At 31.7% G+C, this 25,827-nt stretch overlaps 2 protein-coding genes across 2 annotated transcripts; one reads left to right on the forward strand and one right to left on the reverse strand.

Annotated features, from left to right (window-relative positions):
• The first annotated feature begins 1,439 nt into the window (after positions 1-1,439).
• On the forward strand, positions 1,440-9,228 carry LOC139867267 (uncharacterized). Its single transcript, XM_071855609.1, has 3 exons — positions 1,440-1,794; positions 1,915-2,168; positions 8,436-9,228. Exons 1-3 carry the CDS (start codon positions 1,509-1,511, stop codon positions 8,514-8,516), a joined length of 621 nt encoding a protein of 206 aa, XP_071711710.1. The 5' UTR covers positions 1,440-1,508; the 3' UTR covers positions 8,517-9,228.
• Positions 9,229-11,141: 1,913 nt separating this feature from the next.
• LOC139865663 (3beta,22alpha-dihydroxysteroid 3-dehydrogenase-like) lies at positions 11,142-25,745 on the reverse strand. Its single transcript, XM_071853744.1, has 8 exons — positions 25,209-25,745; positions 20,170-20,319; positions 19,118-19,381; positions 12,135-12,221; positions 11,955-12,033; positions 11,748-11,854; positions 11,517-11,635; positions 11,142-11,418 (listed from the first exon to the last, which is right to left on the reverse strand). The coding sequence occupies exons 1-8, from the start codon at positions 25,743-25,745 to the stop codon at positions 11,325-11,327; spliced, it is 1,437 nt and encodes a 478-aa protein (XP_071709845.1). The 3' UTR covers positions 11,142-11,324.
• Between the last annotated feature and the right edge of the window lie 82 nt (positions 25,746-25,827).

Raw genomic sequence — 25,827 nt, forward strand, 5'->3', positions numbered from 1 at the left:
TAGCCTTGGAATTTGAATACTATTGGATGTTGTGAACATCAATGTTTGTGTATTGTGGCGTAGCATATTATATTGTTTGTGTTATATGCTATTGTTATACTAGCTTGCGTTATCGGGGACTTAGCGTTATACATTATGTGAGTATGCTAATTATATTGCTAGTATGTATGCGGAATTGGGGTGAGTGATGCAAGTAAGTAAGTTATATATGTATATGTATAATTATTGCATTCACTAAGCTTTGCTTACCCTCTCGTTGTTTATCTTTTTATAGGCTCCGGCGGAGACAAGGGTAAGGGCATTCGTATGGATTATAGATCCTGCTTTGTTTGTAGGGGACGCTTTTGATGTGATAGCTTTTGGAGTTGACCGAGATTTGGGTAGTTTAACCTCCAAACATCATGCTCTAGTGTCGTTTGAAATTTAAATTAATTCGGTTGAAACTTATATATTTTGCACGAAACTCGTATTTCGGCCATATGTGGGCCCGGGTTCGTAAAACTTGTTTTATCATTGAAATGTGTTAGTTTTACATATAAGAACATGTTGTGAAAAGCGTTTCGTCTAAATATGTCGGGAAGTGGGTGATCTTTATTTGAAATTTGACAATTCCTGACAGAACTGAAATGGGCTTGTGCGCGCCGCGCACCCATACTGTATAAAAAAATATATATATATTTCGCTTGTTTGTTTGGATATTAGGTTGGGTTGTTACATATTAACCTCTATTTGATCCATGCAAATTGTCAGCTCTTCAATTGCTATTTTTTTTCTTCAATCTACTGATCACGTTAGAGAGACCGTCTTCATGCTCTCATTATCACTTGCCGTTAAAATGAGGAGATACCTCGCTATGATACCAGCTAATACGGATCAAGAATATTAAAACAAGGCACAGACATGATTTGCTGGAAAACATAAGGTGTGTTTGTTTGGATTTTAGCTGAATGTTTCAGCGCTGATTGTTGAACCATTTCGCATTTAGCGTTTGTTTTCGACCTCCGAATGACATATGATTCTAAATGGTTCGACATTCGATGCGGAACCATTCAGAGTTAAAACATTCTCTTATCTATTAAACACATGGAGTAATTTTTTTAATAATATCCTACTTATATTATTCTTGTAAAACGTTAATAATGTAATTTTACTTAATTTATCTCTTATCGTTCTTTCAAAATAACATATCAAACACTTTATTTTAATTCAGAACTAAATTTATTTAGAGATTTTGAACTATCCAAATTATGAACCGTTCAACAACATTCTGGACCACTTTATTTACTTTTGAAAACAAAAACTACCATTATATGCCGAAAACACAATTTTTAATTACAAATAGTCCCCTATTAATATTATATTTTATTTCGGAAAATGTTGATTCTTTTTCGATACAAAAAGAAACCGTGCTATATACAGAGAGAAGAAATAACAAAAAACTTTAGAGGGAGAGAAAAATAGTTTCAACTCATTCAACTTCCCTCAACTGAAAAATTAGAAATCGAAAAATGTTAGGGTTTTTGAAAGATGAAAGAAGCAAAAAAGTATTAAGAGGAATTAAAACTGTAGCCTTTTTAATAACAATGATTATTTCATTTTTATTATTCTCTGCACCAATACTTGTTGCAACCGCTGATTCCATTCTTCCGGCAGCTTTGTTTTCAGCTTCCCCCTTTTCCGATCACAATTTATCTTTCATCGAAACGCTGTCGTCTCAGCTACGCAATTACGATTTCCGTTACTCGCTTATTGATATCCCTCTCATCTCCATCATCCGATCAGGCATCATTCTTTGTACGTCAATTTGTTACGATCGAGTTCTATTTTTTATTTTTATCATTTTTTACAGTAATTAGTTCCTCTGTTTTTTTTTAAACAATAAATAATTTATTGTGAGGTTATGAAACGTTGCAGGTGTGTACGGATTATGTGACGGCCCAGGGTTATCGACGGGGCCGTATTTAGGAATAACGACGGTTTGTTGTGTAACGTCGTTGCTAATTGTGTCGTTAAAAGCGTCGTTTATTTTCAGTGACGGTGTTGAAGCGACGGAGCTGGCATTGTTTGTGTGTTCGTCGGTGATGGCGATCGGACACATAGTGGTGGCGTATCGGACCAGTTGTAGAGAACGACGGAAGCTATTGGTTTACAAAATTGACATTGAAGCAGTAAGTTATCCTTTTCTATTTTTCCACATCACTTAATTAATTAATTAATTAATTAATTATAATTTATGGGCATGATTCTCACACACACTCACACACCAATTGAGTATTATTAGAAGAGTAAAAGGTTAAAATAGGTGTGTGAGAATCAAAAAAGTGTGTGTGAGAATCATTCCCCATAATTTATAATTAATTAATTACTCCGTAATTAGCTTCACAAAAATATCATGAACTTGCTTTGTCCATATTTATATGCGTAACGTACAAACTATACGGCATATAAAAGTTTTTAAAGTTTAACCAAGTTGGATTAAAAGTTGAGGTGTTTGATTAGCTTCGAATATTATTTTTGTATCGAATTTAATTTTTATCAAGTACAAGTATTATCAAGGAATTTTTCTGGAGAAATTTAGGGATATTTTGCATTGCTTGTGGGCCCTTATGCGGGTTAAACATTTTTCGTTGGCCTTTGTTGACTTTTTTGGTGAACATCTTTATATAGTCGTAAAAGAATAAAGAATGTCTTCTATTTTATACGGAGTATTATTTAGTCAATAGTCAATAAGAAAAAATTCAAATATAATAAGATTGAAGAACCACCACCGGCCTTTCAGCTGAGTGGTATCAATCCTTAGTAAGGTGGACCCGTGATTAGTTGTCAAACAACTCGGGTTCGATTTCGAGGAGGAGAGATTTTCTCCAGAATTTTCGCGATTAGTTGCCAGGCAACCCGTGATCGATACTTGAAGTTTCTTACCTAGCGTGCGTGGATGCAAATGATAGCATTCGATGTCTCTCAAACCTTTCTAAAAAAAGATTAAAGAACCTAAAAAGGTTGCAAGTGATTAAGACCCTACAAATTTGTTTGATTATATCACACTGAAACGATCTACGTTCCAATTGAACTACCAACTTAAATAATTAACTTGAACCAACTTATCGCATGATTACATCATAATAACATTGAACAAGACACTAAAACAAGCACCAACAAACAATTGCAACATACTAAACCCGCATCTATGAACAACACGAGTCTAGAGACTCATCAGAAAATTAAATACCGACTCACTCATGATAGCGTAAACTTGTGACAATCTATTGAAGTCGAAAATCATCTCACCTCGTGAAGTCGTGACAGTCCAATAAACGAACCCATCAAAACACCAAAAGGGTAAATATACCCGATGTTGAAGATTTGAAATGACCGAAATTAGGGATGACAATGGATCAGGTGATGCCGTTATTCACATCCATTTAGTTTTTGTACATCTATATCTTTTTTTCTTTTAATTTCAGTTCATTCATCAATACCCATATTTACCAGATTAAGCGGGTTAATGGATATCAATTGGATTTAAAAAAAAATGTTATAATATGTCATAATATGCGATTAAAACAAAACCGTAATATAACAAAAATAAATATAACATAAGATAATTAAAATTTATTCAAAAAATGTGTACTTTTTGTCAAAGATAGAACACAATTTTATTAAATTTATCAATAAACATAGATTATGAAAAATTAAAAATGAAATTTGTATGATTATTTTGTTTGATATACATGTTTTATTGTAATATCTCATAGTTATTTCATCATTATCATTATGTGACGATCGCTCCAAATTCATATGGACGAACACGTCATTCATTGATTTCATTGCGAGGTATTTGACCTCTATATGATACGTTTTGTAAACATTGCATTCTTTTCAAAAGGTACACAATAAATGAATATCAATTTCTAAGGTTTTCAACGTTTGATGATTTCTACATATAGACAATCACCATAAATAATAGTTTACCATAATACATCCGTTGACAATGAAGTCAAAATAAGATACATGGTGATGATAAACACTAGATTTGATTCACAAATATACCCCCGAACATTACCCATAACCTTCTTGGCAATAACCCATAATTTCCTTAGTTTTATCCCGCTCATAAAACTATTTTGAAAGTGATACGCTCATGACCTCGTCGTAGTATTTTATGTATAATACTAATTAATAATATTACTACTAATAATATTAAGATTAATAATAACAATAACAACAGCAGCAGCAGCAGCAGCAACAGCAACAACAGCAACAACAACAACAGCAACAACAAATAATTTACTTACGGAGTAATTTTAAATCAAAACAGAGGCAGATATCTCGAGCTTTTATAGGTATGGCCTGTCCAGGACTGCCATGCGATCGCATGGCCTCCAAGACCATTTCCCATACGATAGCATGAGATGGATTTCCAGCTCATGATCTTTTAACTTCTAGTTTGTCGACATATTTTTTAATTATAAATATAATATATTTAATTTAATATTTAATTTATATAATTAATTATATATTATATTAAATTCACATGCATAGTTGACTTGTAATTTTTGTTTCGATAAGTCGTACGTTGTCACTCGACTTATGTCCCGGTTCCGGTTTTTCGAACGCCCTTTCGTACGCTGAGAAAACTAGTACTTTTCGTTTCGTGACTCGTACCTTTGTCAAAATGTAAACTTAATCATTGATAACTATGTCACTCTAAGTGTAGCTTTAATCAATTAAGTGTTTTGGTTATTTGCTTCTATAAATTATCGTCTCGTAGTATATACATATACATATATATATATATATATATATATATATATATATATATATATATATATATATATATATATATATATATATATATATATATATATATATATTTATTTATTTTGAAATAGTGTTTTACTGTAGCGCAGTTACTGTAGCAAAGTCATTTTTTAATGTAGCAATTCACTGTAGCAAAGTCAATTTCACTGTAGCAAATAGTGATTTTCGAAGACTATGTAGCATTTTGGGTACTGTAGCAATTTGAAAATACTGTAGCAAATTAGTGTTTTACTGGTTCATCTTAAACGCTTTAGTTAACTTATCTAAATATCAATCGAATCAATAAATGAATGTTACTATCATTTACTAAATAACTTGAAATTATATATATGTATATATCTTTTTAATATACATAAATCAGTTTTTAAATACACATTGGAAGTTATTTATAATTAATTTTAATAATAAATATTTCAACTTATCATATATATTCAAATAGATATTTAAACTAATAAGTTTAATGTACTGTATCAAACAATTAATACATCGTTACATTTTCAAGTTATAGTATATATGTATCTATTTACATATAATTGTTCGCGAATCGTCGAAAACAACCGAAGGGTATTTAAATATATAAAAGTAGTTCAAAAATTTTGAGATTCAGTTTTACAGACTTTGCTTATCGTGTCGAAAATGTTAATCATACAAAGATTAAGTTTAAATTTGGTCAAAAATTTCCGGGTTGTCACACATTATAAGGTTGAAAGCAAAATGTAAATCTAGCGATAAATGCATATGTAATACGAGTAGTAAATATGTAAACATATATCTATATTTATGTATTTGTATATGTGTTTCGTGTGTTAATAGATATATCTATGGATGAAACTTTTCATCGATTTTCATATCCATATTCATTTAGATTCATTTATATTAGTATCAATATACTTAGGTTCATCCACATCCATCACGAAGCGGGTGGATTGGGTGTATATCCATTAGATCGGACGACCATTATCAACCCTAACCAAAGTCTGAACTTTTAAATACCCCGCCGAACAAGTTACCTCTAGCAACTCTACCAAAAACCTTCAGAGGTTGTAAACTCATGAACAAAAAAGGTCATGAGATCTTAGAAACATGAAACCAAACCAAACGAATCAGAGGATACGATAAGCCAAATGTGTGTCAAAGAAACTAAGAAAGTGACGATGACTCATTCGAACTGCATCGCTCAAGTGCAAGAGGTAAATCAGATCAGAAGCCAAACGATGATACTCACACCACCTCGAACGTGCCATAAACGAAGAAACACAGGAGTAGTTGCCTATATGTAATTTCCGCACGATATATGCACATTGAAGGCGCTCATATATGGATGTCAATGGATCGGATATGGATCGGATGATGCCGTATCCATATCTATTTACTTTTTTTTTCATCCATATCCATATCTATATACGTATCCATTTAATTTCAGTTCATCCATCCATATCCAATCCAATGGATTAAGCGGGTTAATGGATTTCCATTGGATTTTCTAGAAGCGTTACAGTATTTCCTGATCTATAATGAAAACAAAAACGTAATATAACAAGAAAAAAAATTATAACATGAAATAATTAAATTCCATCCACAAGAACGTATAATCTTTGTCGAAGATAGAAAACATTTTATTAAAGTTATCATTAATCAAAGATAATGACAATTTAAAAGTGTAATTTTATGTTTATTTGATTAGATATACATGTTTATCGTAATATAACATAATGAACTTATTATATGGTTGCAAACAAAATGTATTGGTTGTTTTAAATGTATCTATAATAGTAAATGTGTATTTATATATCTATATTTACGTATTTTTAGGTTTTAATGAATATATCTGTGGATGAAAGTTTTTTATCCATATCCATATTTATTTAGGTTCATCCATATCTGTATTCATATCCTAATAAATCATCCATATCCATCAATAGTCGGGTAGATATCCAATGAATCGGGTAGTCATTGTTATCCCTACGCTCATATTGAACTTAAGATAAGCGCACGAATATATGATGTAATACCAGCTTGGGCACACGATAAATAGAAAGTATGAACCTCATTTGAATGTTAGATTCGATTATGGAGAAAAGCTTATACGTCAAAGGTATGAGGTTAATGATACTTTAAGAAGTATTGATTGAGAGATCACAAGGATTGTTACTAACGGAACGTGATGTTCTTCATTCCAAGATGATGATATTGGAATGATTATAATACGATTCTTAAAACGTAACAATAATCTCAACATCTCTTGCATTCAAATTTATTTTAATCTACATGATTGATCGGTAACCAATACCGGCCAAACCGTGAACAAAAAATTAATTGACGTCGCTCGAACACGTAGACTGCCTATACTTAACTAATTCGTTGACCAAACACCAACGTAAACCCCAAATCAAACTACAGTAAGTGAAAACTATCACCAACTCGATCACTATAAACCGCAAGCTAAACCCAACAAGAAAGTCAGTCTAACTAAATCGAAAACGGCCTAAACAAGACCACATAAACGCCATAGATCATAGTAAATACTAAACCACACTGTAAATTCTTTGTAGCTGGGGACCCTTGCCGCTTTAATAGGAACGTCTATTTATGCGTTTACCTTTTTCATTATTTACATGCTTCTATTATTATATGCTATAGTGAAATCTGCATTATTTATCGGTAAATATAATACATTTTCATTCATGGTATTCAAATTGTTAAAATAAGAATAACTTTACTGAATTATTTTTGTCCAATCTGTCAGGATCAAATGTCCAAGTTTGACTTTAGTTTATTAAAAAATACGAGTAAATGATACTAATATTTATATCAACATCATGTAAATCGTATACCAATTATTGAAATTTGAATTTGAATATATGATCATGTATTATTTCATAATTGTTTCTTTGATCACTTTGCTTATCTAGTCATCATTTTTGTTCCTCGCTTACTTTGTTTGCACACCAACAAAAGAATGACAAGATGTTAATTCACGTTATTATTTGGAAAACTTATTTGAGTGGTGCAAAAATGATCAATACTATCTTTTTACGAATAATTGACTTCATAGTAACAAAAGTATTTAGAACTACAAATTTAACTATTTTATACGTAATTTTTTTGTTTACTTGTAAACATTTTACATTGACGTTTGTAATACTTGTATGCTAAGATTTCATTGCTTCTGTATTTCATTTACTCTCTAGAAAATAATAATAATAGATGAAAATGACACATAAAGGTCTGCCAACTACAACAATAATGTGGTGAAGGCAACATAGAATGTCCAAAATGTTGTCTTAAAATTCAAAACTTCTGATTTTGACTCTTCAAGTAACATGCTTGGTTTTCTTTTACTTCAACCAATCTAATATTTCTTTTACATTTTATAAATGGTCTTCCACTAATATCGTATTATAATATTATAAATTATATAAGAATTGTACTAACGATAGTCGTTAGGGTTGTCTTTTATACACTTTAAACTGTCGTACATAGAGGTTATTTATAGTGGTGGCGGTTACATGAATATACAACTGTTTAAAGCGTGTTCAAGACAGCCCTTAGGGCTTTAAGTATAATTATATATTATATAGTATTATATTTACAAATGTAAATGGTATTTTCAGGTGTCCACATTCAAGAACGGGTTTCACAGGTACTCAAAGATGCTTCAAGATGCAAGGGTCAAAGTGAAACTACAAAACTAAAAGAAGCATCTATCATCATCATCTTAACCCATAGAAGTGGCACTAGACTAATTTCTCTCCTTTTTAATGATCATCCGAAGCCAGTTTTCCATATCCAAGTTGCAGGTATATATCATATCTTTTGTCACATTATTCATCATTAACTTGTACAGTACAAACCAACTATACATCATCAACCATCACTTTTAACATTACCAAACATACGGATTCCATAAAAGTGTCATCTTATGAGAATGTATTTACTCAACAACCATTTGGTGGTTGTCACATAAAGGCCTCCTGCATTTTGAACTTGCACTATACAAATTGGTAATGCATCTGTAGTAACTAATTTTGGTAAACCATGAACATGGAAATGGTTGTGGACCTAAGGTAGGAGATCCCCACACATGCATGATAAAGTTGTACCATACCAGTATTGATGCAGGAAATGTTGTACATGTCTGCAAAAAGATCTAAAAAGAATCTTTATTTAGTCATCCCTACTGCATTCCCTGTCTTTTTATTGAACCTATTTCAGTCATGACCATGTGCTACCCTTTAACCATTTTGCAACCTACTTTTGCCCTTGACTTGTGCACAACGTGTTGACATGTTTTAATTATTTTATGGATCTGTTTTCAGTTGGGCTCGCCTTTTAATGCATCATATTGTAATTGTATCCTTTGGAATATTTAACTATTTTTTTATTTTTTTTTTAATTCACACAATGTTTCAGAAACAAGTCTTTAACCATCATAGAACTCAAGAAAGTACGTAGTAACAATTTTTTTATTTTTGTCATTGTGCAAATAACAAAGAAACCAAAGAACATGATTAATCCAAAAGAAAATAGAAAGTACATAGAAGATGACTAACACACATTTCAATTGTTGTTGATCACGATTAACAAAGTGATTAAGTATTAATTGTTAATATGTAGGATCGTTTTTACCCCAACATGTCGTGGATATAAGTTTATGAGTTTCCTAGTAATTTAAATCAAAATGGTGATAGAGACAGGTTATCAAGTGCTTATATGCATACATTAGTTTCTGTTAATTAATTTCCAAAGTGGGACTTTGTTTGCACAAATTAACCGATTATCTCCAACATAATATCTCCAAACAAATTCTTATCACAATGTTCGTTTCACAGGTACTCCAAAGGATACTTGTTACTTGGTAAAGCTATATACATCATTATGTTTTGGCGCGTTTGTAACTATAGGTTGTTTTGATATTCGAAGTTTTAGTATAGATGGAGATATTGAACGAAAAGGGAGTACAAGTATCCGGTTTGATCTGTCTCCCAAAAAATGTAATGTATATAGTTTTTCATCTTTATTAACATTGTTACTATTAATTTTATGTCCCTGAAATTTGATAGTTGTAGCGTGTTGCTTATTGGATTGGATGGGATGGTTTAAAGCTTGTTTTTATCTGCATGTTTTTAAGCAGAAAGAAATAAGGACAAAATTACATTGTTGTGTCGTCGTCGTGCAATATAATTGGAGAATAAGGGAGGCATGCGGCATGCAGTTGCTTCACTTGTTTGTGCAACTGACAGGCCTTTTGTACAGCCCAAGTGTTTGTTTTCGACAAAATAACAACTAATAACAAAATTTTACTTGGATCACTCCCAACTCATTTGCCCTCTACCCTGTCATGCTTCTAGCCCTCAACGGCTCCATTGGGGGCAACTTAAACTTGGTCTAGCCCCTGTGAGGTTAGCTCTAGCCACATAACCCTGGTGAGGTTAGCCCTGGTCTAGCTTTTTGTTTTTTTGGGTGTTTGACAAAGTAGCTAATACCGTTAAGATAAATACTAAGATGACAAAAAATTAGGAGTTTTTTTTCTCAAACGTTACTTCAAGTAGTTTTCTCAACTGTTAAGATAATTTTAGTTTTTTTCTACTCTCTAAATTTTTATTAGATATGAGTTTTTTCATAAAAGTTAAAAGCTCCAAATAGCATTAAAAAGCTCCGCACCAAACATTGTCATAGCCAAAATGCCCTCGTAAGTCGCTAGGTGCCTTGTAAGGCTTGCGACTTGAACCTTGCGACCCGCGAACTCTTAGTCGAGGCATGATCGAAAATTTTAATATCGCGATAACTTTTGATCCGTAGGTCGTTTTTAAACAACGTTTTTTTAAATGTGTACTAGTAATTTTTAGAGAGATGTTCATATTAAAATTGAAGTCCCTAGTTTTATTCAAAGATCGACCATATATTGCGAGTTGCGATACATGGACAAATGTGTGATTTTCGAGTTGTGTAATGTAGTTCAAGTTGATTGAGGGGATTTATTTATTTTTAGTCAATAATGGAGAAGAATCAAACGGATCACAAATTAAAATGTTCTTGGCAAGTTACGAGCAGTCCTAGTCGCAAGGCTTGCAAGGCACTTTGCGACTTGCGATAGTATTTTGACAATTTATTTTTTTAGAGCAAATTGTTATACTTCGTTAGCATTTTGGTCAATAACCATTTATTAAGTTGATAAAACGTCAGGTTTCGTCATCTAAACAAAGTACACTCACAGGCCCAAATAGTTCTTAGCGTTTAGTAACACCAACACATTTCAAAACTAGAGGCCCATTCAATACAGACAACATGAAAAACATAAAGGTCCAATGTTTTCGAAATAATAGTTTATCATTGCATTCTTAAAACTTTATTGTTCTTTAATTCTGAATAAATACAATTTATATCGAATCCGTGAACTTATAATTAATATCCTAAACTTATATATAGAAGTTCTTTAATTCGTCAATATTTTGCATTTTATGAATCTCAAAAATATACCACACTATCTTTACAAAGCTTAACTACATACTACGTCGTTGCACCAAGATAGGATATCGCTTTTGAGTCCTCGTCGTAGGAAAAAACACCAATTTATCCTCTTCCGCAGGCTCCCAACTATTAGAAAAAAAAAACATGAACCCAATCGTAGACTCGTTTAGTAGACTAGTTCGTAAACTTAATTAAGGAATAAATCAAATGTTGAAATTGTTTACCTATAACGAGTAACGAGATAATGTAGAAAAACAGATAGCGCAACTCTGGCTAGCTCGTATCCAGGGCATCTCCTCGGCCCTCCTCCAAACGGCATAAAGTTTGTTGGATCGAAAGATTTCTATTTATAAACAAGTATACAAACATAAACATATTAACTTATATCAAGTTACATTATTTTGTCAACATTAATAAATTGAACTTTTTTGATGTTATGTCAACAATATATATACCTGCCATCTACAAGGATCAAAAACACGCGCGTCTTTGAAATTGTCTTGATCAAGATGAACAGCTCGTAGTGAAGTGAATACTTTTGATCCTTTAGGGATTTTGTAACCTGTTTAATTAACATTATATTAATTGACATTAATCATTTAATTTGGTTGATTAACTGATATATGTGTGTGTTTTCCTTTAAAAATATGCGATGAATAAACCTTTAATATCAACGTCTGTCATTGTTCTCCTAAATACGCCACTGATTATGTTAGAGACTCTCAAAGTTTCGTTAATGACCTGGTGAAACAAACAGTATTTCATTAAAATTAAAATTAGAATTTTTATCGAAATGCAAATATTATCATTTAATTGATTTGATGAATATAATGTATTCTTACACATTGTGTGAAGGGCATTGATTTAAAGTCTTGCCATTCAAGAGACACTGATGTACCCTTTTTCGCCCTGATTTCATCATGTTCTTCCTGTTGTTCAGAATCAATAACCATGTTAACTATGAATAAATACACACAAGCTTCTAAATAACAAACTGAAAGCTGCAGAATGTACACCCATATAAGAAAGGATGAATTGTTACTAAAAAGTGCTAACTTATTATAATGTGCGTATTTTTCAAATCATAGTTACACACATAATGTAAAATGACCCTTACAAAGTGCTACTAATATTGATTTAGTGCACTAAAAAGCACAAGTCACCATGACTCTTGATCGAACCTCTTGATTTTCACATAAAATTTCATATACTTACTGTTATGAAGTAGTTACTATGACTTCCAAATTTGACCAGGAATGGTAGGGTCTTCCCGTTAATTATTTAGGTTTTGTTCAATAGCTAAAAAGTGGAATTATGCATACGAAAGATGAATGGACGAATGGTGATGTTGAAATTAGAAGCCACGAAACTTCGGCTACTATATTACTCTGTAGGATATAGGAATGTAGCTTATAAACTTTTAGAACTTTGTAAATAAGTATACCATAGATATATTTTGTCGGGTTATATTTTTAGGCTCCTTTGAATATTAGGCGTTGTGCAAGTGTTCACCTTACATGCCCTAAGATTCGGCCCCGAGGAATGGTAATCACACTTCTGACATATGACTCATTTCAGTCTGTGTGGTGCCAAACACAATGTGGAAAGAGAAAATTAGTGGCGAATATAGGAATGGTAGTTACTGATATTACTGGTTAAAAACTCAAAATAATTTTTACTAAATGACTTATTTCAACAGTGGCACTCAAAAAAATTTACACTATCCGTTGATATCACTAATTAAAAACCTAAATTTTTTTCAACAAATTGTATATTTCACTGGTGTTTCGTGCTACCACTAAGCATATACTAGGCCCGCCCCTGGAAAAACGTTTTTAAGAAAATAAAAAGTTAAAAGATTAATCTCATTTGTAAGTACAACAAGACCGAATAAACTGAAGTTCGATGTGGTGTTGATAATATAACAAGACCACCGAACATATGGTGTGATCGCACCACACGCCACGCTCTCTTTGGTGGTTTCTTCCCCGTCCATATTACAACTAAAAATCTACGCATCTGTCATATCGGAGTTAATTTTGTCTTGTTACTCACCAACTTTATGCTATACTAATTACAAAATCTCTTCCATTTCAACTAAAAACTCGTATTATGATTAGTTTAAAATATAATATAGACAAATATAATATAATGAAAAAATATAGACAACTATAATGTACTTCACAATGTGATTATATATTGTATACTATAAAAATATATATACTGAATTTGCTTCAATAGAAATATAGACAAATATTATGAAAGAATCCATATATTTGTGACGAACTTAGTAACAAGCATCAACATCTATTACGGAGTATAAAAAAAAGTCATATTTGAAGTATTATAGAATAGAAAAGTTGATTTAAAAATATTCCGTGAGTTACATGTATGATTACATTTATATGTATAAAATTTTATAAAGTTTTGGTCGTAATAAAACTGTTGGGTTCATAGGTCAACGTAGATGTAAGAATGTTACGGCCTCCGATAAAAGGTATGATAAATGTACCTTGAGTTTCGGTCCACACGATCCCCTATTTTTTTACTTTTTGATGCACCAGTTTACATCATTATGTTCGATATATTTAATTGAATTAACTTTTTATTAATCGATATTTAACTTAAATGTTTCTTTTATAAATAAATAGAAAGAATATTGTAACAAAATTTACTTATATTCTTAATATATACATATAAGAAAAAATATAAAAATTAAAATAAAACTAAAATAAATAAAAAGTAACGTATCTATAGTTTCTATTAGAACTCTATAATGATGATGTTATTATTAGGCTAATTTCTTTGTTAAAAAAAAATAAAAATAAAAAAGAAAAAAATCTAAGCCCTTAAGGTGATGTTATTAATCTAATTAATGATTAATTAAATTAAATCTACTTATTTATTTATTTCATATTTTTCGAGAAAAAATTCCACTCTTATTAATTATTATTATATTATTATTCAAACTCAAATATGAGTTCTTTTTACAAGATTAATTACGTTATATATGTATGCGAAATACACGTCTCAATAAAAGGTTTCATGTAGGCTTTTATAACAAAGAAAATAGTAATTGCGATGAAAATTGGAAGATGATGGTGAGAGAATATATGTAGGTCATTTATTCTGACCAAGTTAAGTACATCAATGTGTCTGTAAAAATAACGAGAAGTTTCTTAGACGGAATCCGTCGGTTCATTAAATTAAATGACTTTAGCGTTTAAATTCACTTAATACGTAAAATATATCATTAAACTGTTTCGTTTAAACAAATCTGTGGTTCCACGGGTCATTTTACTATTAATAATAATATTTCTTAAATCGAAGGAGTAATAAAAGAAGTGAACATTTATAATGAAATATGGTAAACTAGTAACCCAACAATTTAACTAGGACAAAAAGAACTACATTACATTATTTATTTATTATATAATGATGATATACTGAGTAATGAAACAATCCAAAATATAGTAACTTAGACTTTTAATTAGCTTAGATGTTAATCCTTTTCTTATTTACGTATTCTTTACCCATGACAAATTTAATTTCTAGCCTTCATGTGTTTATTTGAATGGTTTCAACAGGTGGAGGTGTTTGAAAAAAGTTAGCTCGATCCCGATGCGCTGCAAAGGATTATTTCTACGTGAGACAAGTTGAAAAAAGTTAACATACTCACCCATCATCTTCCACGCATACACGCGCTTTCGTACAAAAACTTGAACCGCATTACAGAGACTTGATTCTTAAATCATCCCGAGAGACAGGGGAAGCGAGCCGAAATCCTGAAACACAGGTCGGTAAAACTTCTCTTACGTCATTCCATAAATTACCCCGAAATGTTTCATGAGGGGACACTCGAACTTCAGACCTCCCACCACAATCCAACACACACGGTGTTGGTTGTACCACTAGGCCACAAGGGCGGTTACATTTACGTATTTCTTTATCCATGACGAATTTAATTTCTAGCTTTCAGAAGTTTATTTGAGTGGTTTGAGCGGGTGGTGTTTTGGAGAAAGTTACCCAATGTTCAATCCTCAAACGATGCAAATGATTATTTCTACATGACACAGGTTATCAGCTTGTGCTCAATCCTCGGGCTTGGTCGACCTTTGGGCTCAATCCTCGGGATAGTGGTAAACACTTATTAACGATCATGGATCATCACGAGATTACTCATGGGCATTGGTGGGTAAACAAACGATCGAGCAACCTCCTGCAAAGGCACTCCGTAAGCTCGGTGTACCTCTCAGGCGATAGTAAAAGGCAGTCGGTGTGGGTCCACTAAAGTTTCGGGAAGAAGGAAAAATACACCTTTTGTAAATTTAATATAGTTAGTTCAAGAATAACGCGTTATATGAATGTAACACCCCGTTTTTCAGCGTACATGTCCTAAGGTACGCATTTGATCTTTAGAACGTTTATACTCATTTGCGTGTGTTGATTATATGATTTAAGATTTTTAGTTTGGATTGTATCTGGTACAATGTCGCGTTCCAGTGAGGTTCATCGCGAGTGGGTCAGTCGCGATACGCGACAGTTAGGGTCAAAACGCGATGGCTGAAAATCCCTTCACCTGACCACATTACCGCATTCTAGTGTGTTGTGTCGCGTCTTGGTCATCGCTATACGCGACAGTTGGTCGCGGAACGCGACAGTTGGTTGCGGAACGCGACTAAGTCGCTGAAGTGACAAATTTAACCCGTTTTTAATGGATATTTTGGGGGTGTTTTGGTCCTTTCACTATATGGATGGTTTGAGAGGATAAAAAACTGACCAAGGCCTATCCTTATCTCATTAAACACTCTTTCACTTACACACTTCAAGTTTAGAGAGAGAAATGGAGTTTTAGTGAGAGAGAGCTTATTTTGGGGAAGAAGAAGACCAAATGTTGCCTAAGTCCGAGTTTTAAAGTTATTCCCTACATCTCTTGCTACGTTGTGATAGTGTTGGTAAGTCTTAACTCCGAATTTTGAGTTCAATTTGATTTATAGCTCGGGTTTGTTCATGTGTGACTTGTAAGACCCATTTAGGGGTTAAATGGGCGGATTTTGGGTGAAATTGATGTATGGAAACCCTAAGGTTTGTAATCTAGGGTTTAGCCTTGTGATTTTGAATTTGTAGGGCTATTGGTGTTGTTGAATCACTAACACACTTATGTGTTAGTGAAGGTTTTGTTAATGAGTTCAAGTTTGACCAAATGGCGGGTCTTGACTTTAAAATGGGTCAAATGAGTAATGGTTGACCTAGTTAGGCATGATGGGTATGAAATGCCCATATTTTGTGTTAGTAGGTGTTGTTGGACTTGAATCATTAGCTTTTAGTGATTAATGATAAGTCTTGATCTTGAATGGGCGGTTATGGTGTAAATGGGTCATTAAATGCAATCAGTCATTTAATGTACAAGAGTTAATTGTTGGTGTTTAGTCCAACTAGGTTGCATGTTGATTGTGTACTTAATGTATTGAATACTTTGCTTTGAAGCTTGCGGAATTGTTTAGTTCATCGCCTAGTCGATAAGGTGAGTGGAATAATTATATATGTATGCATATAATTTATTTACTTGTGAGATATGGGTTGAAGTTCGATGTTGACGATACCATATCCTAGAATATATTGTTTGTTTTGATGAGGGTTAAAGTTCGATGTTGACGATACCTCATGTATGGATTTAAATTAAAGTTTTCGAAGCCATACCACTATTGTAGTGACATTTGATGAGGGTCTAAGTTCGATGTTGACGATACCTCATATGTGGGTTTAAGTTCGATGTTGACGATACCACATTAATTCTTTAGATGAGGGTTTAAGTTCGATGATGACGATACCTCATGTATGGATTTAAAGTTCGATGTTGACGAAGTCATACCACTATTGTAGTGACATTTAATGAGGGTTTAAGTTCGATGTTGACGATATCTCATATGTGGGTTTAAGTTCGATGTTGACGATACCACATTAATTCTTTCAATGAGGGTTTAAGTTTGATGTTGACGATACCTCATGTGTGGGTTTAAGTTCAATGTTGACGATACCACATTTATTGGGACGGATGGGAATTAAGTTCGATGTTGACGATACCATTCGTTAGGCTAGCCTTGAAATCTTGAATACTAATGGATGTTCTGAACATCAATGTTTGTGTGTTGTAGTGTAGCATATTATATTGTTCGTGTTATATGCTATTGTTATACTAGCTTGTGTTATCAGGGATTTAGCGTTATACTTTATGATGGTATGCTAATTATATTACTAGTATGTATGCGAAAATTGTGTAAGTGATTGCAAGTGAGTAGGTTATATATGTATATGTATAATTATTGCATTTACTAAGCGTTTTGCTTACCCCTCTCGTTGTTTACTTTTTAGGTACAAGTATGGAGAAGGGGAAGGGGGTTGCCGGGAATTAGATATTCCCATGTTGGTTGCTTAGGTGAAGCTCTTTGGAAGACAGCTTATTGTTTTGGGTAGTTTAGCTCCAAACCATGCTCGAGTGTCGTTTAGTTTAAAACTATCATTTATTGGGTCGAACTTGTATTACATTCGATTAAGGGCTTTCGTGCCAATGATGTCAACTTTAAGCTTATTAATGTTTAAATGTTTTGAATGAACGGGTTAATTGTAACCAATTAAAGTCGCGTGTTATTGGTTTACTATTATAAAAAAAAATTATTCGGATTGAATACGGGTTGGGTTGTTTCAATGAATTGCCCGTCAAATACTATTTTTATAATATGTCTATGTTAAGGGTAAAAATGGTAAAAAGTATAAAGTTTTTCCTGTTTGGACTACACGGAAAGGCGAGTAATCATACTTCATACTCTAAAATACGCAGTCCATCAAGATTACTTCCTGAGTGTTTCCAACCTATCTTTGGCCACCACTAAATATTCGTCCTAGACATGATTCGAACTTGTGACCTCTTGCAAGGCACTCGGGGCCCTAACCACTGTACTATCTTATGATGGTTGAAGCCCAAAGGTTGGGGCTCTGAGTTCCTTGCTAGAGGTCTCTGGTTTGAATCCTGTCTAGGACGAATATTTTGTGGTGGTCAAGGAAGGATTGGAAACAGCAACGTAGTAATCCTGTTGGATCGCATACACCAGAGTATGAGGTCTGATTACTTGCCCTCCCGGGTAACCTGAACAGAAAAAACCTTCTACCTTTCACCCCTGTTTGAAAATCTCTATTCGATCATTTTGTTACTCGTATATTTAGCGAAAAATTGACGATCATTCTTGTTAACTTTAACAATTTACTGTATAATTTATACATTATATTATATTTTTGAATCTATATTTGCCTCATATATTACTATTTCTGAAAGCTAGTATGGGCATACCGTCACTATCAAAAGTTAATAAACAATAATCACATACGTGACAACAATTGTCATAAAACAGACGTCATATATAGACGCTCCATCTTGGTGTTGCAAAAATAGAATATGTTCACTCTTGAAATAAGTGTTCTTTAAAATATTTTATTCGAATTTAAAATAAGTTTAATTTGTACCAGTTATACGGTTTTATGAAAAATAAATTTGATTGAATTTATTTAGAAATAACAAATAACTGAAAAATGATGATGAATTAAGGAGTTTAATACAGTAGATTGCTTTAGAGGTTATTGTGATGTGGCCGGATGTAGAGCAACCCGCTCTTACAATATTTATTATTTTGTTTTGTAGATATTTTGAGACAATTTTTTTTTTTTTTTTTTTTTTTTTTGATATTAAGATGTGAGGATAGTTTTTTTCTTTCTTTAAAAAAGTTAATGTAACTTAGAGAAGACACAATGGAAACATATAGAGAGATCGAACCTTTAGTTGTGTAAGAGCTGTCGGTGTGTCGGTGATGAACTTAACGGCGAGAGTCATGGTGGTTGATGTTGTGTCGTAACCAGCTACTAGTAGAGACACTAAAAAATCCACTATTTCGTCATCAGATAAACAAACTCTGCCATTATCATTACCATAACCGTCAAACAAAGCCGCTAACATGTCATTCTTCGTCATCCCTCTTTTCCTCTCATTTCGCCTTTCTCGCACCAACAAACTTAATGCCTCTGCGACTTGTTTTCTTGCCTTCGAAAACACCAAAAAAAATTATAATAAAGCAATTACTTGACAGGACATGCATTTTACAAACATAAAAGATTCCTACACTTCTACTTTTCATCAAACCACAAAGTATGATAAATGATATTTCATAAAGAATTTTTCTAACAACGAGTCTATAAGGTTGTTGTTAACATACATTAGTGTATTTTATATAGCGTCTAATATTAACTTTTTGCTGGCGATGATTTAAGTGAACGAACGACAAATTCGCACATATTATATAATTTTACACGAATAATGTCCCAAGTAAAACTCCAACCCATAATTTCAAGATCAGTGTAGCTTCTCAATACCGCTAGGCCAAAGGCCTTTTGGTAGTGCACAAATTGCTTGTTAACGACAATCTCTTGTTTAAAAACAAAAATAAACAAAAATTGATGTAAATTTTTGTATTAAAAATTTTGAGCTCTTTAAAGACAACTCTTATTATTGTAGTTAATGTGTATATATTAATAATATATTGTAACAACTTAAGGATTTACTGTTCACGCTATTTGTTTATTTTCAAGGATATTTTCGTCATTTTTATTATTTTTCAATAACTCTCAGCTTAAATTCACTATAAAAATGTCTATGTATAGCACTTTGATGCAAGCCTAGAAAATATCATTAGAAAAACTTCTATTTTTTTTTTTTTTTTGTTACGTTTATATTTTCTTGTAACTCTAACATAGTTGATCAACTGAATCATGTTGTCTTTGCACTCAACATAACGAATCAATAACCGAGTCATGTTGCTTGGCGATATATACCTTAATAGCTCGACGATAAGTGGGGGATAGCATTGGATTAGGGATGCAAAAGAAGCCTTCGATGACTCGCATATATGTCTTCCTTAAATTCTCTGTCCAATCACATGGGTCGATACTCAATAGTTGCTTTAGTGTTAACTCGAATGTTATCTGTAATATACTTTACAGGTTAGTAATAATTCACAAACACAAATATATGTATAATAAGTATTTAATATAAGTAACAATAGTGTTTTATGATTTGTGGATTAACATAATTGATATATCCAAATCAAATCTAGAATAATGATGCCCATAAAACTTTTGAATCAACACGTGAAATGGAATCAATAGAAGGTTCTATTCATATAATCCGTATAAACATAATGAATTATAGATTATATAATATTATTATTCTATAGAGAGTAGTTTAAACAATATATAAAGAGTTATATAGTAAATAATAAATAAAAGGTAAGACATGCATGCACTTGTGAGTTTTTTACTAAGTATTTCTTAGGAGGATTTATAGGCATACAAGCAGAGGCGAAGTCACGATTCACGTATAGGGGATACATTTCACAAACGTTATATATCAACAGAAAATTTTCATATATACATCGTAACTATGAGATATTTAAGCAAAGGCGAACCTACATATTAACCCGTGAGATCACGGGACACCGCTAGTTTGAACATTTTTATTAGAAAATACCCTGAAAATTTTATAGGACACCACTAAATTTAAATGTATGGCCCCATATAGTTTTAAAATCTATAGTAATTGTATATGACACCACTAAATTTAACTACGCACACCCCACATATTTTTTTCGAATTTATAGTTTTTTTCAAAGGTAAACTATTAGTACTAAAATAGCACTCTAATATAGTTAGTACTAAAAAAAATTTCGGGACCCCATTGAGTTGTAATCCTAGAATCGCCACTGTATTTAAGGGATGTTTGTGTTTATTATTCGAGAATATTGGCAACTAATATACAATATTTAACACACAATAAATCTCTTATTTGAAAAGTTGGGGGATGCAAAGCATCCACATGCATTCCCCTGTCTCCGCCTCTGCATAAAATCCAACTAAAAAAATCATTTTCCTAATTTTATTTTAATTTTTTTTTTAACAGCAGTTATACATAATTCTAGATGATGAAGGAGTTCGGTACTTGGTAAAGATTAACACAAAAACATTTTTTATCCATGTTTATGAGATGAAAACGTTATTGATTTGGATTTCAATTCAGAAAGAGTCATCTTCAAATTTTGCTTATAGACAGTTAATTTGGGCATCTACTATGATTTTTTTTTTTTTTAGATTGTGCCTTCTCGACAGTCAATCTGCGGTGTCCTCTAACATGTGCAGATATGATCAACTTGATCCGGCCCCGATAATAACTCCTAACATGCTTTAAAAAATACACAAGCATTTTTTACTAAATTTTAGCAATTTGAATTGTAGACAACTTTTGATATGTAGTATTTATAAATAATATTTATTTTAATTAAAATTAGGATAATAAAAATAACATATTTCGTACATAGATTTATTCTATTATAATTTTAATTTGGAGGATTATATTTAGTTATTTAGATTTAAATTAGATGATTACATAGCATCTTAAATTTTTAGAAGATTATTAACATAACACATTGGAAAAATGCTAAAATTATATATATATATATATAATATGGTGAATATCACATTAGAACTCAATTAAGGAGAGAACCATGAGAAAACGATGTTCAAAAAAAAAAAAAAAAAAAAAAGAAAGACGCACAATTTGGACTTGTTAGAACAATTTTCGTTCTACAACACAAAATATTCTTTTTTTTTTTTTTTTAAAAGGGCCAAATTTTATTAAACTAGAAAAGGGGTATAAGACAACACAAAATATTCTAACACACATAAAATTGTTTAAATAGACACAAAATTATTCTGATTCATATTTTTTTTTTTGTACAAATTCAGTTTCCTTTTCTTTCTAAATTTAGTCGATTTAGAGTTTAGGGTTTGAGGTATAATGTATTGGGTTTAGAAAACTCTAAACCTAAAACCTTTCGTGTAAACGCTAATTCTAAACCCTAAATCTGAATGCTACAACATAAACCATTTTATCAATAAAATAACCATAAATTAACTCTAAATTGGACTAAATTTTAAAATAAAATAAAAAACTGAATTAAAAAAAAGTGATTTAGAACAATTTTGTGTGTGTTAGAACAATTTTGTGTTGTAGGATAGAAATTGTTCTAATACAACTCAAATTATTATTCGTCTTTCCATCTTTTTTTACTGACCGTGAGTTCTCATGGTTCTCTAGCCTAAAAAGGTTCTCATTGGATCTCTTGTGCGTAATTCACCCGGTACCAAGTTTCGTGCTCAGGGGGCTTGATTACTCGAGATTTACCTTCTATGGAGAAGTCAATGTACTCGTTCATAGTGGGTTTCCTCGCTAATTCAATATATATATATATATATATATATATATATATATATATATATATATATATATATATATATATATATATATATATATATATATATATATAAAGCACTCACTTAAGTTCATAACACATGCACATCATGATGTTATTATTCACTCATGTTTCACTTTACATACATCTTTTAAATTAAAAAAAGAATACAAACATCCTTTAAATAAAAAAGACACAAATATTCTTTTTAAGTAATTTATTTTACTACTATATACAGTATATAACCTTAAAAGAAGATTGCAGAAAAAAAATCAAATGTACATTTTATATATATATATATATATATATATATATATATATATATACTTTTTCTAAACGACAATTCACACTTAACACGAATTAATCTATGAATATGCGACGGGACTTGAACCCCAACCTCTTTTATTATAAGGCCTCTCAAATACCGCTATGCAATAAGCACTTCGGTTATATATATATATATATATATACACACACACACACACACACACACACACACACATACATATATATATATATATACACACACACACACACACACATTTCATCCGTTTCAAAATAAATGTCTAACTTACTATTTTTATTTATTAAAAAAAATTATCTCTTACTTAAAGATGACAACAAAAATTCTTCAAAGATCCAATTTCATCATCTCTATTAATTATTGGATACCCCGCCGTTTTTGTATCACTTTGCAAAAGTGGTGCCTCTCTTGGTGCGCGGGCTTTCGCGGGCTTTTTCTTGAAGAGTTTGGGGGTCGCTGTGCCTGTCCCGGTTAAGCTTTTCTTATTTTTAGTGTTTTCCTCCTTGAAGATGGAAATGAATTCCTTCGAGAGTTGGGGAATAGATACCACTAGTTATGTTAATTAGTTAGTATTTGAATCAATTCTTAATTAAATTAATTCATTAGAAGAAGGGTAAAATAGATGATCTCATAAATTCAAAGAAAAATCAAATTATACAAATATTGTGGGACGGAAGGGCTATATACCCCCTCTGTCCCAATTTGATTGTCCAGTATATATTTTTTAGGATATTCTAAATTAATTATTCACTTTCAATTATAAAAAGAAAATTTAATAAAGTTTACGATATTTGCCTCGATGGAAATTCAATTTAAATCGTTCGAGTGAATTTCATTAAGGGTAAAGAGAAAGAAGATCAATTGATTGACGTGACTCTCTAACCCGACCTCATGTGCTGTCAGTCAATAACAGTGTTCGGAGCTTGTTGTATCTCCTAGAGCAAGCTCCGCTTACACCTTTCATAGCCGATAGTAATGGCCCCGAGCTATTGCCATTATAGTTTTAGATTTTGTGCGATTATCTATATGCTTTGTATTGTTTTGTTCCAATAGTTCGCGTGTAATGGGTAACGTAAATGTCAGTCAACTATTCTCTCGTTTGTGTTTAATAATATCTTACTTTTCAAAATAAAAAACAAAAGTGAGGAGATAGACTAATTAATTAATTGAAGGTAAAATTGTAGAGTTAAAAAAATACAGAAAAAATATAGTGTAATAATGAAATTTCTAAAGCAATGTATTTTTTGTCTGGAACAATTAATCTGGACGGAGGCAATATTACATTTAAGTTAGTAGATAAATTGACTGTTGAAAATTATAGATATATTTCTCCCTCATAAACTCATAAATTACATATATCTTCAAGTATGTATTGAAATCTTTGTACATTATGCATTGAAAAGTTGTATTCTAGGGAAATATGTAATTTATTGGATTAGGAGGGATGAATATGAGATTTTTCCTAAAGTTTAATGTATGTTTTGTAAATATTGTGATTGAGGCTTTTTTTAGAAAAATCTTAAATATATATGATTTTTTTTTTTTTCTATAATGAAAATGAATTACCATGTGAATGCGTACATGAATGTCCTTCTTTAGCCAGATTGACCGATAGACCTCAATGTAAATAGTACCATAAATACACATGATACATAACTGAAAAAGCAACTATTATACTACTGTAGTATATAATTTTTATTTTTTATTTTTGCAAGCAATTTAACATTATATTTATCGTTAAGCATATGTTGCAAGATCATACATCCTTTTTTATAACGATAAATACACTACAAGAAAAATGAGCTTTAGTGACGAAGGCTATTGGTCACTAATAACACTAAAATGGTCACTAAATCAAATTAGTGACCAAAATAGCTTGGTCACTTCTCGTCACTATAGATCCGTCACAAAATATTTTTAGAGACCAAAATACCAAAATTGGTCACTATAGTGACCATTTGTTTGGTCACTAATATCGTTTAGTGACCAAAATTTAGTGACCACTTTTTTAATGGTAACTAAATAGCATTATTAGTGACCAAATATTGAGTCGTCACTAAAAGATCGTCACAAATGAGCGTTTTTCTTGTAGTGATACTTACGCACCTTTTCAAATAATCATGTCAACCAATGTTAGTTTCTATATTTATTTTTTAATATTTTATAGTATACATACTTACATAGTATATAAAGATAAATATAAATATTAAAAATATAAATATTAAATATATAATAAATGAAAATAATCGGACGATATATAATACCTTCTTTGCTTCTTCCATGAGTAGAACCCTTCCGGTCCAAGAATCTAAGTTGAGCCGGACCAACCGGTCTATATCAACTAACAAATGATCTTTGATGATAGTAGAATTAGCAAAACTCATAGTTAAAGAATGCATTCTTTTATGAAGATTTCCTCTCATAAACAACAAAGAGTGTTTCCCAACCAAGTTGGATATTGAACCGGGATAACTCGATTCAAACAACCTACCCTCATTTTGCAAAATAAACCGATTTGTTTCCGGGTCAGCTGAAAAAATGGTCCGCTCGCCAAACACGTGTGTTGTAAAAATTGTCCCATATTTTTTAACCCGGGAATCAATAAATGGTTCCGGGTTTTCAGTTTTGTAATCGGATATTAGTTGAAGTGTTTCTCCGATGAATGGTAATCCAACGTTTCCCGGCGGCAAACGTATTTTCCGGCGGGTGGTGGCGGTGGCGGTGGCGGTTCTGAGTAGGAAGTACGTGATGGTCGTGAAAGAGATGGTGAATAAAAGAGAGAGAATGAAATAGTAGTCCATTGTTATTTCATGGTTTCTAGTGTGTTTTCTCGGGTTTTATAGCGACTTATTTTTATAATATACGGAGTATTTATATATATTA

Source organism: Rutidosis leptorrhynchoides, chromosome 9 (assembly GCF_046630445.1).
Source record: "Rutidosis leptorrhynchoides isolate AG116_Rl617_1_P2 chromosome 9, CSIRO_AGI_Rlap_v1, whole genome shotgun sequence".
Classification (NCBI taxonomy): domain Eukaryota; kingdom Viridiplantae; phylum Streptophyta; class Magnoliopsida; order Asterales; family Asteraceae; genus Rutidosis; species Rutidosis leptorrhynchoides.

Coding starts and splice junctions, on each gene's coding strand:
- LOC139867267 (XM_071855609.1), top strand. CDS start 1,509: ATGTTAGGGTTTTTGAAAGATGAAAGAAGCAAAAAAGTATTAAGAGGA. Junction 1,795..1,914: donor CCGATCAGGCATCATTCTTT/GTACGTCAATTT, acceptor GAAACGTTGCAG/GTGTGTACGGATTATGTGAC. Junction 2,169..8,435: donor ACAAAATTGACATTGAAGCA/GTAAGTTATCCT, acceptor TGGTATTTTCAG/GTGTCCACATTCAAGAACGG.
- LOC139865663 (XM_071853744.1), bottom strand. CDS start 25,745: ATGGACTACTATTTCATTCTCTCTCTTTTATTCACCATCTCTTTCACG. Junction 12,034..12,134: donor CAATGCCCTTCACACAATGT/GTAAGAATACAT, acceptor TTGTTTCACCAG/GTCATTAACGAAACTTTGAG. Junction 11,636..11,747: donor TTGATCCTTGTAGATGGCAG/GTATATATATTG, acceptor GTTTATAAATAG/AAATCTTTCGATCCAACAAA.